This window comes from Oryctolagus cuniculus, chromosome 13, assembly GCF_051225735.1.
Source record: "Oryctolagus cuniculus isolate XC-2025 breed Fujian yellow rabbit chromosome 13, ASM5122573v1, whole genome shotgun sequence".
NCBI lineage: Eukaryota > Metazoa > Chordata > Mammalia > Lagomorpha > Leporidae > Oryctolagus > Oryctolagus cuniculus.
In genome coordinates this window covers 92,387,888-92,402,500 of record NC_142879.1, presented here as the reverse complement: position 1 = coordinate 92,402,500, position 14,613 = coordinate 92,387,888, and the positions used below count along the sequence as shown (strand labels likewise).

The 14,613-nt window shown below is 37.9% G+C and overlaps 2 protein-coding genes across 4 annotated transcripts in view; both read left to right on the top strand.

Moving 5' to 3' along the window:
- The window catches only part of LOC149122751 (uncharacterized), a 22,808-nt gene extending 17,841 nt beyond the window's left edge, over nt 1-4,967 (top strand). Inside the window, exons 8-13 of the mRNA XM_089311267.1 lie at nt 70-142; nt 373-487; nt 2,054-2,094; nt 3,581-3,710; nt 4,001-4,132; nt 4,933-4,967. Of these exons, the coding sequence (XP_089167393.1) occupies nt 70-142; nt 373-487; nt 2,054-2,094; nt 3,581-3,710; nt 4,001-4,132; nt 4,933-4,967 (526 nt within the window). The remainder of the gene's footprint in view (nt 1-69; nt 143-372; nt 488-2,053; nt 2,095-3,580; nt 3,711-4,000; nt 4,133-4,932) is intronic.
- Nucleotides 4,939-14,613, top strand: part of LOC103352179 (uncharacterized) — a 110,377-nt gene continuing 100,702 nt past the window's right edge. For all 3 annotated transcript variants that reach the window (XM_089311793.1, XM_070055921.2, XM_089311795.1), the window contains exons 1-11: nt 4,939-5,050; nt 5,341-5,399; nt 6,273-6,390; nt 6,680-6,738; nt 7,612-7,729; nt 8,019-8,077; nt 8,990-9,107; nt 9,408-9,466; nt 12,336-12,372; nt 12,737-12,795; nt 14,322-14,432. In XM_089311793.1, coding sequence (XP_089167919.1) covers nt 5,011-5,050; nt 5,341-5,399; nt 6,273-6,390; nt 6,680-6,738; nt 7,612-7,729; nt 8,019-8,077; nt 8,990-9,107; nt 9,408-9,466; nt 12,336-12,372; nt 12,737-12,795; nt 14,322-14,432 — 837 coding nt within the window. In that variant the 5' untranslated portion in view covers nt 4,939-5,010. The remainder of the gene's footprint in view (nt 5,051-5,340; nt 5,400-6,272; nt 6,391-6,679; nt 6,739-7,611; nt 7,730-8,018; nt 8,078-8,989; nt 9,108-9,407; nt 9,467-12,335; nt 12,373-12,736; nt 12,796-14,321; nt 14,433-14,613) is intronic.

The following is a 14,613-nucleotide window of genomic DNA, read 5'->3' as shown; positions in this document are numbered from 1 at the left end:
AGTTGATGTTTCCCCTGATTTTTTATAGAAAATATTTAACTATTTTTCTTATACATTTTTGTGCACAAGGCTTTTGGAAATACCTGATGTTAATCATGAACTGCTTATATCATATGAGGAAGGCCTCAATTCATTTGCCAAGGTAAAATGCTCTATTATGGAATTAATTTTCTTGCTCTGAGTTTTTGTTGACTCTATGTCTACTCCCACTTTAATGTACTGCAGTAAGTGCCTTCCGTGGACATATTCTTCTTTTCCTAGGACAGTGCCTATGCTTTGATTTACACAATAAATGTCTTAGTGAGTGAATGGGTGGTGGGACAACTGAGTGAACATGTTTGCTGAGGTTGTGTTTTTTTTTTTTTCCTATAGAAAGACTTAATAATTCCAGGACGTACAACTGCCATCATTCACAGTGCACCAGAAGAGCAACCCAATAACGCCAGAATAACTCGTGTTCATGGAGTCCATGAAGATAACAAATGTGGTAAGTGGATCAAAATTTCTTTTGTAAATTTTAAAATTGAACATTTTTTAACATTTGATGTATTATGTATGTGCACTTATATACATTTTTCTCAAAATGTAAGAAAAATGTGGGATTCATCACAATGCTAACAGAGTGAGGAAAGAAGGATGTATTGATGAAATCCATTAAAGACAGTATGATTATAGACCAAATAATATGGTATCCATGCACTTTTTGTACTTTCTATAGCTTCCATATATAAAACATGTGAGATTTGGTTTTGTGTGACTGGCTTATTTCTCTAGGATAGTGATTTCCAGTTCCATCCAGTGTATGAAAACCTTCTATTTAAATGTTATTGTATGAAGTTTAATGTGAAGCCATAAATATGCTACCCAATGTATTTTATTGTTTTTTTTTAATATCTTTCTTCATAGGAACAAATTCTTCTTCCTGAAACTTCGTCAACCCTTTGGAATTCTTTCTTGTTGTTACTTTTACATATTGTTGAATTACTCATGGAGATGTGTGTGTGTGCGTGTGTATTTTTGCTCTAATGAGGCTTTAATGTATGTACATTTACTGGAACATTTTGAGGAAGAAAAGCACAACAAGACAATTTGCTTTTCTCAGGACTGAATCATAGAGTAAATCTATGGGGATAACCACGTGATGGCATGGCATAGAAATAGTAGAACAGATCAATTTAATGACTAGAAAATCCAGAGTTAAATTAAAATATAAATTAGCATATTTTAAAAATTGATAAATTGAACTTTATTTCAGATGGTTCTAGGGATTCTTGGTGTTATTTTAGGGTGCTGGAAGCAACAGGCCTTTTAAAGTGATTTCTGTGCTGAAGAATTAAGATTGCATTTTGGCATGACACAGCTTGGTCTATAAACTGAAAGCAGGCAGTGTAAAATAAGTTATATACCTTTCTAGCTTACCGTAAGTGACAGTGTTCATTCCCTTGAGGTAACAAAATGTACGACAGCCACGGATGAGATTTGCATAAGCATCTTCAGGGTGAACAAGTTGTAAAGACCAGTTATTCTCAGTTTCTGCAAGTATATTGATGTTCATGAAAAGTGAATAGTGATAAGAAACAAAATTTTAGTTCTTCCAATATACCGCCAAGGGTATAATAAATAACCTGGAAAAATATTTGTATAAGATATATTTCAACAAAAACACAACTATTATCCAAACTGTTTAGAGAACTCTTAAAGCTAAATTTAAAAAATACCAAACAGACTTAAAAATAGGAAAAATAGCGGAGCAAACACCTTCCCATGGAAGATACACAGATGGCAAGTGAACTGAAGAAGTGATTCTGACATCATGAACTGCTAGGGATTTCAAAACAGTGACAACAGTGATTGCAGATAAGGAAATAGAGCAATAGGGATTCTCATTCATTGCTCTTCCATATGCAAAATAGTATAGCCACTCTGGAAGATAATCTATGGCCATACCACCCTGAATGCGCCTGATCCCATCTGTGTATGTATATTTAGAATTCATAATAATGTTTATTATCAGATCTATGACTACCTCTTATAGAAATGGTGTTTACTTTAGGAGCAGAAGATGAAGCTAAAGAATCAACTTTGGACCCTGAGGTACTGTCTCTTGTTATGATATTTTAAATATAAGCACTAAGTGATGTTCAAATCTAGAATGGAGTGCTTGTTTCTTCTGTCTTTTTAAAAACAGAGGCAGAAGACAGAGCCCTGAAGCTTGTGCCCAGCAATTCAGCCCTACAGGCAGGGACCTGCTGTCTGCCCTGTAAAGCAGCCTGGCTCTGACTGTGGGCAGGGGCAGGTGGCAGGTGGAATCTGGGGACTGCTGGTAGCATCAGGGGTACTTGCTGTCCCCAAGACAGAATAGAGGATAGCCACAGTGTTGCTGCGACCACTTGGGTCTGGGGATTTGGAAAGAGGCAAAATGGAGTCTTTCTTAGAGCCTAGAAGGCCCTCAGACACAGTCAGCTTTCTAGGTAAATGAAAACCGAGGACTGTGGAATTCTGTAGTTAGGGCCACTGCTCTGCCATAATGGTGGGAATCTTAGAGGCTTCTGCTTACTTTCCTCAGCGAGATAGAGTCCCCCTGGCCATAATACCAGTGTAGGAGCTACAGTATACTTTCTTCTTGCCTCTCTCTGTACTGGCTCTCTGAGCCTATTGCCATTTAGAGTTGTCCTTACTTCCTTACCAAAGATTTCCTTCAGTCAGTCTCTTAGACACTGGTGTTTCCTTTGCTGTGCTGGTTCTTCCCAGCGGTGGAGGTGAGTGCAGTAGGAAGTCATTCCTTCAATGTAACTCTGGTTTCTTACCCGTATTTCAGATTTTCTCTATCCTCCATAACGTCCCACCCTCTAGTTTTTGTTTTGTGTTCAATGTTAGTTTTTTTTTTTCCTTTGACAAAATGTGGTTTCTAAGTTCTCTGTGTGCATCAAATCTGGTATTGCCTAACTGAAGACGTTTTTGTACATTTTGAATTTCCTGCCAGAGTGGTCCCTTAAACATATTTGTAATCATGTAATTCAACTGCTTATTGAGTAGATTTCCATTACAGTAGGGGAGAATTCACATTCCAGCATGACCATTGGTTTGGTCCTTAGGTCTTAAATCTGCCATACATCACTAAACCCCATTCTACTAAGTACGTTCTCATTGTAGCTCCATATCTGGGGCTGCTAATTTGCCTTATATATTCCAATACCATCTTTTGCCTCATCTGTGCTGTATACAATGGCTTCATGACTGACTTTTGATTTCATTTGATCTGCGTTTGAAAATGTAGCCCCAAATAAGCAATATTTGCTGAACTACCAAGATTAAATTGAGGATACACTTTTCCGCCTATTCTTCAACTATATATACTTCGACGATGGTTACAGTGATTTATACGTTCCTGTTCTATTTTCCCATGTCTCCCTCTTAACTGAACATGGGGTAGAATCTGCTGTTTGTTTATATGCTTGAATTTTTTAAGGACTGGGAACTATGACTTGATACACATAGTAAATCCTGTCTCACTGAATGAGTAGCTGAGGGGTTGAGAAATTGGATATATTTGTTGAATTTGTGTTTTATTGTTCTGTAGGAAGGAACGTCAACTCTAGCGGGCAAGAAGAGTAAAAAACGTTTTTTCATCACTCAAGTTGCTCCACAACAGCCAATTAATAAATATGGGATGGACTCTGATCACGGATTGGACAAAGATAACAAACATAGTGAGTGCATATCTATCAAAACTTAATATTAAAATACAATGAGCAGAAATGAGTAGCTCTGAATTGGACAGCCATTCATTTTGAGGGTTTTCTTTGGCTTTTTTTTTAATATAACCAACTTCTTCCTGAAACAGCTTCAACCCTCTGAAATTCATCCTTACTATTCATTTTATTTCATTGAAATCTTCATTTCATTGCAATATTCATGAGTGGAGAGAGACACGCCTTTATGTAAAATGTTTCTATGTGAAGAAATGTTCTCATTAGTTTTTCTGTTACTGCATTTGTAGATAAGGAGTCTACCTCCCAAAGAGATCCTGAAGACAGCAAATCACAAAAGAATTCAAAGGTACTGTGTCTTCTTGTGATTTGGAAATACCTGATTTCAGTCATGTTGAAACAAAATTGGTGTTTGCTTGAAGGTATAAATTGACTTGAGAGACAGCTACTTTCATAAGACAGGCAGATAAACATTTTAGCTATCTTGAGAAGGGGTGGTGTGATATCTCTTTGAGGCATTGATATGCATTTCCCTGGTGGTTGGTGAAGTTGAACATACTTTTATATTTATTGCCATTTCTATCTCTTATTTTGAGACAGGTCTGTTGAGGTGCTGTGTCCATTTCGGAACTAGATTTGTTGTTTCTTCATATACTCTTGACGATATTTCTTACCTGGGAAAGAGTGGGATACCTAGTACCTATGTAATACAAGCTTCCCCTTACTTATCTGAAGCTACGTAAAGGAGAGGTTTTGAGGCTATCTTGACATTTGCTTCAGCCAACTCTCTTGCCTTAGGACCTAGGAAAAAAGAATTAGGAGCTAAACCCTTGTCCCAGTGGTGAAGAAATCAGATGAGCTATCTGCCTCACACCTCGGATGGCTTTCTGTCCTTATTTTGTACCCAGTCTGACTCTCAGCCAGAAATTAAGCAATATTTCCTGACCTTCCAAGACTGAATTGAGGATTCTGTTTTCTGCCTTTTCTTCAAGTATATTGACTTGAGTGGCAGAAATAGTGGTTTAAACTTTCCTGTTCTCTTTTCCCATGTCTACCTCTAACTGAACATGGGGTAGAATCTGCTGTTTGTTTATATGCTTTGATTTTCCAAGGACTGGGCCTATGACTTGATACACATAGTAAATCCTGTCTCACTGAATGAGTAGCTGAGGGGTTGAGAAATTGGATATATGTGTTGAATTTGTGTTTTATTGTTCTGTAGGAAGGAACGTCAACTCTAGCGGGCAAGAAGAGTAAAAAACGTTTTTTCATCACTCAAGTTGCTCCACAACAGCCAATTATGAACTCTGATCACGGATTGGACAAAGATAACAAATGTAGTGAGTGCATATCCATCAAAACTTAATATTAAAATTCAACGAACAGAAATGAGTAGCTCTGAATTGGATATCCATTTATTTTGAGGGTTTTCTTTGGCTTTTTTTTTAATATAACCTTCTTCTTCCTGAAACAGCTTCAACCCTCTGAAATTCATCCTTACTATTCATTTTATTTCATTGAAATCTTCATTTCATTGCAATATTCATGAGTGGAGAGAGACACGCCTTTATGTAAAATGTTTCTATGTGAAGAAATGTTCTCATTAGCTTTTCTGTTACTGCATTTGTAGATAAGGAGTCTACCTCCCAAAGAGATCCTGAAGACAGCAAATCACAAAAGAATTCGAAGGTACTGTGTCTTCTTGTGATTTGGAAATACCTGATTTCAGTCATGTTAAAACAAAATTGGTGTTTGCTTGAAGGTATAAATTGACTTGAGAGACAGCTACTTTCATAAGACAGACAGATAAACATTTTAGCTATCTTGAGAAGGGGTGGTGTGATATCTCTTTGAGGCATTGATATGCATTTCCCTGGTGGTTGGTGATATTGAACATACTTTTATATTTATTGCCATTTCTATCTCTTATTTTGAGACAGGTCTGTTGAGGTGCTGTGTCCATTTCGGAACTAGATTTGTTGTTTCTTCATATATTCTTGACGATATTTCTTACCTGGGAAACAGTGGGATACCTAGTACCTATGTAATACAAGCTTCCCCTTACTTATCTGAAGCTACGTAAAGGAGAGGTTTTGAGGCTATCTTGACATTTGCTTCAGCCAACTCTCTTGCCTTAGGACCTAGGAAAAAAGAATTAGGAGCTAAACCCTTGTCCCAGTGGTGAAGAAATCAGATGAGCTATCTGCCTCACACCTCGGATGGCTTTCTGTCCTTATTTTGTACCCAGTCTGACTCTCAGCCAGAAATTAAGCAATATTTCCTGACCTTCCAAGACTGAATTGAGGATTCTGTTTTCTGCCTTTTCTTCAAGTATATTGACTTGAGTGGCAGAAATAGTGGTTTAAACTTTCCTGTTCTCTTTTCCCATGTCTACCTCTAACTGAACATGGGGTAGAATCTGCTGTTTGTTTATATGCTTTGATTTTCCAAGGACTGGGCCTATGACTTGATACACATAGTAAATCCTGTCTCACTGAATGAGTAGCTGAGGGGTTGAGAAATTGGATATATGTGTTGAATTTGTGTTTTATTGTTCTGTAGGAAGGAACGTCAACTCTAGCGGGCAAGAAGAGTAAAAAACGTTTTTTCATCACTCAAGTTGCTCCACAACAGCCAATTATGAACTCTGATCACGGATTGGACAAAGATAACAAATGTAGTGAGTGCATATCCATCAAAACTTAATATTAAAATTCAACGAACAGAAATGAGTAGCTCTGAATTGGATATCCATTTATTTTGAGGGTTTTCTTTGGCTTTTTTTTAATATAACCAACTTCTTCCTGAAACAGCTTCAACCCTCTGAAATTCATCCTTACTATTCATTTTATTTCATTGAAATCTTCATTTCATTGCAATATTCATGAGTGGAGAGAGACACGCCTTTATGTAAAATGTTTCTATGTGAAGAAATGTTCTCATTAGCTTTTCTGTTACTGCATTTGTAGATAAGGAGTCTACCTCCCAAAGAGATCCTGAAGACAGCAAATCACAAAAGAATTCGAAGGTACTGTGTCTTCTTGTGATTTGGAAATACCTGATTTCAGTCATGTTAAAACAAAATTGGTGTTTGCTTGAAGGTATAAATTGACTTGAGAGACAGCTACTTTCATAAGACAGACAGATAAACATTTTAGCTATCTTGAGAAGGGGTGGTGTGATATCTCTTTGAGGCATTGATATGCATTTCCCTGGTGGTTGGTGATATTGAACATACTTTTATATTTATTGCCATTTCTATCTCTTATTTTGAGACAGGTCTGTTGAGGTGCTGTGTCCATTTCGGAACTAGATTTGTTGTTTCTTCATATATTCTTGACGATATTTCTTACCTGGGAAACAGTGGGATACCTAGTACCTATGTAATACAAGCTTCCCCTTACTTATCTGAAGCTACGTAAAGGAGAGGTTTTGAGGCTATCTTGACATTTGCTTCAGCCAACTCTCTTGCCTTAGGACCTAGGAAAAAAGAATTAGGAGCTAAACCCTTGTCCCAGTGGTGAAGAAATCAGATGAGCTATCTGCCTCACACCTCGGATGGCTTTCTGTCCTTATTTTGTACCCAGTCTGACTCTCAGCCAGAAATTAAGCAATATTTCCTGACCTTCCAAGACTGAATTGAGGATTCTGTTTTCTGCCTTTTCTTCAAGTATATTGACTTGAGTGGCAGAAATAGTGGTTTAAACTTTCCTGTTCTCTTTTCCCATGTCTACCTCTAACTGAACATGGGGTAGAATCTGCTGTTTGTTTATATGCTTTGATTTTCCAAGGACTGGGCCTATGACTTGATACACATAGTAAATCCTGTCTCACTGAATGAGTAGCTGAGGGGTTGAGAAATTGGATATATGTGTTGAATTTGTGTTTTATTGTTCTGTAGGAAGGAACGTCAACTCTAGCGGGCAAGAAGAGTAAAAAACGTTTTTTCATCACTCAAGTTGCTCCACAACAGCCAATTATGAACTCTGATCACGGATTGGACAAAGATAACAAATGTAGTGAGTGCATATCCATCAAAACTTAATATTAAAATTCAACGAACAGAAATGAGTAGCTCTGAATTGGATATCCATTTATTTTGAGGGTTTTCTTTGGCTTTTTTTTAATATAACCAACTTCTTCCTGAAACAGCTTCAACCCTCTGAAATTCATCCTTACTATTCATTTTATTTCATTGAAATCTTCATTTCATTGCAATATTCATGAGTGAAGAGAGACACGCCTTTATGTAAAATGTTTCTATGTGAAGAAATGTTCTCATTAGTTTTTCTGTTACTGCATTTGTAGATAAGGAGTCTACCTCCCAAAGAGATCCTGAAGACAGCAAATCACAAAAGAATTCGAAGGTACTGTGTCTTCTTGTGATTTGGAAATACCTGATTTCAGTCATGTTAAAACAAAATTGGTGTTTGCTTGAAGGTATAAATTGACTTGAGAGACAGCTACTTTCATAAGACAGACAGATAAACATTTTAGCTATCTTGAGAAGGGGTGGTGTGATATCTCTTTGAGGCATTGATATGCATTTCCCTGGTGGTTGGTGAAGTTGAACATACTTTTATATTTATTGCCATTTCTATCTCTTATTTTGAGACAGGTCTGTTGAGGTGCTGTGTCCATTTCGGAACTAGATTTGTTGTTTCTTCATATACTCTTGACGATATTTCTTATCTGGGAAAGAGTGGGATACCTAGTACCTATGTAATACAAGCTTCCCCTTACTTATCTCAAGCTACGTAAAGGAGAGGTTTTGAGGCTATCTTGACATTTGCTTCAGCCAACTCTCTTGCCTTAGGACCTAGGAAAAAAGAATTAGGAGCTAAACCCTTGTCCCAGTGGTGAAGAAATCAGATGAGCTATCTGCCTCACACCTCGGATGGCTTTCTGTCCTTATTTTGTACCCAGTCTGACTCTCAGCCAGAAATTAAGCAATATTTCCTGACCTTCCAAGACTGAATTGAGGATTCTGTTTTCTGCCTTTTCTTCAAGTATATTGACTTGAGTGGCAGAAATAGTGGTTTAAACTTTCCTGTTCTCTTTTCCCATGTCTACCTCTAACTGAACATGGGGTAGAATCTGCTCTGTGTTTATATGCTTAACTGAGCATGGGGTAGAATCTATTGTTTGTGTGTATGCTCAACCTTTGCAAGGACTGTGCCTGTGACATGACACACATAGTAAATCCTGTCTCACTGAATGAGTGGCTGAGGGGTTGAGAACTTGGGTGATTGTTGAATTTGTATTTTATCTTCCTGCAGGAAGGAATGTCAACCGTAGCGAGTAAGAAGGGCTTAAAAGATATTGCCATCACTCAAGTTGCTCCACACCAGCCAGTGAATAAATATGCGTTCAACTATGATCGTGGATTGGACAATGGTAACATGGGTAGTGGTTGCCTATCCTTTGAAACTTAATATTAAAATACAATGAACAGAATGAGTAGCTCTGAATTGGACAGCCATTTATTTTGAGGGTTTTCTTTGGCTTTTTTTTAATATAACCTTCTTCTTCCTGAAACAGCTTCAACCCTCTGAAATTCATCCTTACTATTCATTTTATTTCATTGAAATATTCATTTCATTGCAATATTCATGAGTGGAGAGAGACACGCCTTTATGTAAAATGTTTCCATGTGAAGAAATGTTCTCACTAGTTGATCTGTTACTGCATTTGTAGATAAGGAGTCTACCTCCCAAAGAGATCCTGAAGACAGCAAATCACAAAAGAGTTCGAAGGTACTGTGTCTTCTTGTGATTTGGAAATACCTGATTTCAGTCATGTTAAAACAAAATTGGTGTTTGCTTGAAGGTATAAATTGACTTGAGAGACAGCTACTTTCGTAAGACAGGCAGATAAACATTTTAGCTATCTTGAGAAGGGGTGGTGTGATATCTCTTTGAGACACTGATATGCATTTCCCTGGTGGTTGGTGAAGTTGAACATACTTTTACATTTATTGCCATTTGTATCTCTTGCTTTGAGAAAGTCTGTTGAAGTGCTGTGCCCATTTCTGCAATCTCAGCTCCCGGGTTTCGGCACCATCTGTAAGGTGTCCAGTGCGTAACAGATCTTCCCTGGCAGATGAATCGATTAATTCACAGGCTTTTATTGGGGTTCTGCTTCTGGGCGAGGTTCCCTGGTTTCAATAGAGCAACTGAGCGGGGGCCAGGGGAAGTCGCCCATCGGCTTGGGAGAGCTCCTTTTATAGATTCAAGGAATGGAACTAAAAGTTTGGGGCGGGTCTGATCCTCATTGGTTGAGCTTTAGGCACCCTCAGGGACCTTGACAAGGACTTTCTTCCCTGGAAGTGGCGTCTCCATTCCCTGAAGTGTAGGCCTTCCTCCATGCGCATCCCAAAGCTATCATCCCGACCTTTTGATGATAGGAAAGAGGGCGATGATGAGTCTCTCTTGCTACTTCCTGCTGACTGCAGACGTCATCTACAGGTGCCCGTTTGGGGTTTCTTGGGGCTCCGCAGGGACAGGCATGTATGGTTGGAGAAGCATCTGGTTGACTGGTTGCTGAAGGCCTTGGTTCATTCCATTATAACCTGCTGTAAACATTTAAACAGACACTGTAGTATACAAGTCAGGGTGAGAATAGCAACCAGTGATACTAAGAGTGGCATTAACCAGGTAATGAGAGGATTTCATAAAGGAGAGGAAATGAGGGGCGTCTCTGGACCCTTGTGTGGATTGTTTAATGGACATGGTTTAAATCTGATCCCAGCCAAGACCAGGAAAAAGGCCACTCAACTTTTGCAGGTGGTGGGGTTTGTCTGTAGAGAAATTCTGAATAATCATACAACATTAAGTGGGAGAGGACCATCAGTACACACAGTTGCTTCTTCAAATATACTTGACAATATTTCTTATCTGGGAAAGAGTGGGATACCTATGTAATACAAGCTTCCCCTTACTTATCTGAAGCTACGCGAAGGAGAGGTTTTGAGGCTATCTTGACATTCGCTTCAGCCAACTCTCTTGCCTTTAGGACCTAGGAAAAAAGAATTAGGAGCTAAACTCTTGGCCCAGTGGTGAAGAAGTCAGATGAGCTATCTACCTCACACCTAGGATGGCTTCTGTCCTTTTCCTGTGCCTAATTCTAACTTTCAGCCAGGAGGCACCCTGACAGGCTTCCATGGATTAATAATTCAGTCTTTGCTACCCATTGGGAGAAATTGAATGAGTCCCCAGCTCCTGATTTTACAAAACCCTAGACTGGATTTTGCAGAAATATGAATAATGAAACCCTCTATAGGATTCTGTCTAATCTCTCACTTTCGCTCTCCCTCTGATTCTGTCGTCTATGTTTATACTTTTGTTGATGTCTATGTCTATATGTCTATGTCTATGACTATTTCTATGGCTAGGTCTAGGTCTAGGTCTGTGTCTCTGGATCTATAACCCCTCTCCCCTTTTCTTATTATGTACTTTTAGTTTTGAAGGCTCAAAAATGTAATGAACTAAAAAACTAGGAAACCAGATTAAACTTAATGCTGAATGGTTTTGGATATCTATGTGAAATCATCGTGGTACAGAAAAGGATTCTTCATTACTCTGGCATCTCCTTGGCACTTCTAACCTTGAAAATGTTTAGATGTATGTTTTGCCATATCTCCTATTTCAGTATCTCCAATAGGTTTCATTGACATAGTCTTTTCTGAAATTTGACTGCATGTTACAGCAACGTGACAGAACTACATAGAAAAAGAGTTAGTTTAGATCCTTGATAAAATGATTGATAATTGTCATTTTCCATGAGGACCTCATGATAGTTTGCCCCTTTTTTTCACTTCCAAAATACCAGGATTTAGTCCATGATTACAAAAATTTGCTTATGCAATTTTAGCTTATTGTATTCATTTATCCTTTTGACAAGCCATCATTTCCTAGAGTGTTTTTTTTCTGCTCCTGTACCATAATTCTTCTTCTAGATGTGACTCCTAAATCTCCAGAGGCTCTCAAATCTGAGAAATGCTTCAGAGAATGCATTGCATGCATCTGAACATCCTGCCAGATTGGCCTTTCTAAATTATATTCATGACGAGAGTATTGAGCCATGATTCTATGGCGTCTTGTACAGCAAAGTGTTCAGATTGCCAGTTGCAGCTTGACCCTGATTCTCTACAGTAACTCTATCCCAGTCCCAAGCAATGTATTGTAATGTTACCTTCTTACTTTCTTACCCTTATTTGTCGTGTTGTTTTCTATCTCATCATTCTGTTCCTGCAGCCGCTCTCAGAAGACCCTACACACAATCCCCCTGTACTTTGTGTACTTTAAATATACGGCTGTGGCCTTGTACTGTTTTGTAAACTGTCACGGCTAAACTGAAGCTTCTGTAATTCCAGCTTCTTCTGTAACTTCTTCATTTATCATGTCAGTAGTAGAATCAGTGAATCTTAATTTCCTTTTCATTGTTTTCCTCTATATGTATATATACCCCAATGGAAGCCTAGAGTAGAATGCGCCTCTGTTTACATGCCTGTCTTTGTTAGGCGGTGCCTATGATTTGATAGACACAATAAATGTTTGTCTTAGTGAGTAGTTGAGTAATTGAATGTGTATGTGTGCTAAATTTGTGGTTCCTTTTTTTCTATAGGAGGAATCCTCTGCAGAACCTCTAAAGAGGGAAGAAGGTATTGCCCCACTTAACCAATTTCTAGGCATGCAAGTTAGTAGAGACTGATCCCCTGGGGTAGTAGAAGCGGTCCTTGAGTGTATATATGTTCTTCTTTTTCAACGTTACTGCTAAATGAAACATCAACGTTGTGTTAAATGAAATCCTACATCCATTTTATTTTACCTTTGTTTTGGGAGTTTTGTTTTGTTTTGCTTTAATATTTCTGACATTTTCCCTAAAACTGCTCAATCCTCTAAAGCACCTTCTCAGTATTACCTTTGGCTTCTCCAGTTACTTATGAGTGGAGAGAGAGATGAATTGCGTGTGTCTGTACATTTCATAAATAGTCTTCTTAGTCGATCGCTTACTACATTTTGTAGTTGCAGTGCCTGTCTCCGGAGTAAGTGATGAAGCTGTAGAATCACCGTGGGATTCTGAGGTACTTGTCCATACAAGGTTTCAGTGATATTAAGACGTAAATGTGGTGTGTGTTTCTTCAGCCTTTTGAATGTTTTTATACATTTTTTTAGCTTTAAGATTAAACAGTTTTTGTTTTGTTTTTTTTTTTTTACATTTTGCCACAGTCACATCTTACGTATATATTACAGGTATACATGTATGCACTCTTTTCTTGAAAATGGATAATAATGTTACCTAATGAGGTATTCATTGATCATTTTGTGAGGAAAGAGGAATATATTGTTGTGTAATACAATAACTCAGTGTCACAATATTTCTAAGTATATGTCAGATCATATGATAGCCACACAACTTTGTGCTCTCTATAAATTTACTTTTACAAATAAATGAAAACGTGGTATTTGTGTTTCTGGGTGGCTTACTTCACTTCGAATAATGATCTCCAGTTCCATGTTTTGCTCCAAATATCAGTAATTCATAGTTTATGGCTGAGTGATAGTTCATCATGTAACATTGTCCAATCATTGGTTGATGGAGCTCAAAGGCTGACTTCATCCCTTTACTACTGTGACTTGTGCTACTCTTAACATGAGAATGCAGGTACCAGTCTCATATGCCATTTCGCTTTCTTTGGATGCATTCCTGAGTGTTGGAGAACTGGGTCACATGGTAGATCCATTTTTCGTTTTCTACAGAATCTCTGTGTTGTTTTCCGTAACGGCTATACTGATTTGTGTTCCTACCACTACTGAATTTGGCTACACCACTTCAGCAGCTTTTGTTATTCTTTGATTTTGGCTAACAGCTGTTCTTACTGGAGAGAAGTGATACCTCATTATGTTGTTTATTTGCTTTTCCCTGAGCATGTTTTCATGTGTCTGTTGACCATTTGTATTTCGTCCTTTGAAAAATACCTGTTATTTCCTGTACCTGTTTCTTCCTGAGATCATTTGCCTTGTTGTTGTTAAGTTTCCTGTGCTCTATATACCTTTTGAAAATGAATTAATAGAATAGAAGATAAATTAGATGCACAGCTTCCTTTGATAGGCAGACTCTTAGCTTGATTCAGCCCTGTCTACCTGTTTGTGTTTTTAGCACCAGTGCTTTGAGAGTCTTATCCAAAAAGTATTTGCCTAGGCCAATGCCTCACAGCATTTCTCTTAGGTTTTCCTGTAGTACCTTGATACCTTCAGGTATTAAGTTTAGTTCCTTGATCCATTTTGAATTGAGTTTTTGTATATGCTGAAAGCTGTGGGTCTTGTTTCAAGTCAACCTTTACTGTAGCTTTTTTTTTTACCTCAGTGGTAGAAGTGGTGAATTATACGCTCCTATTCTTTGTTTTCCTATGTATCTGCTCCCACTTAGCATAGGGTAGAAAATACCTCTGTTTATATATTTATCTTTCTGGAGGAAATGTGCCTAGGAATTGACAAGCAGATTAAATTGTATCTTAGTGATGGAGCCACTGATTGTTTGCTGAGTTTCTGGATTGCTTGTTTTGCTTTAGTATTTATTAATTAATTAATTAATTAATTTTTGGCATAGGAGGAAACATCAAGTGGAAAGGGTGAAGTTCGTGCTGCCACTGGAGGTGTCCCAGAAGGAGATATTCTGGATTATTTCCTGTCATGTAGTTGGGCAAGGATAGCCAAAGAGGTCAGTATATTTTAATGAATAACGGTGTTATTGCTGCTGTTTAAACTGGGAATGTAGGTCCCATTATGACATTCATTTCCTTTTGCATTTTCTTTAGCTTTATGTATATGCTAAGTATCTCCCTATTACAATAGTTTCTACATTCTGCACTTTATTGCCACTACTCTCATTTTATTGCAAT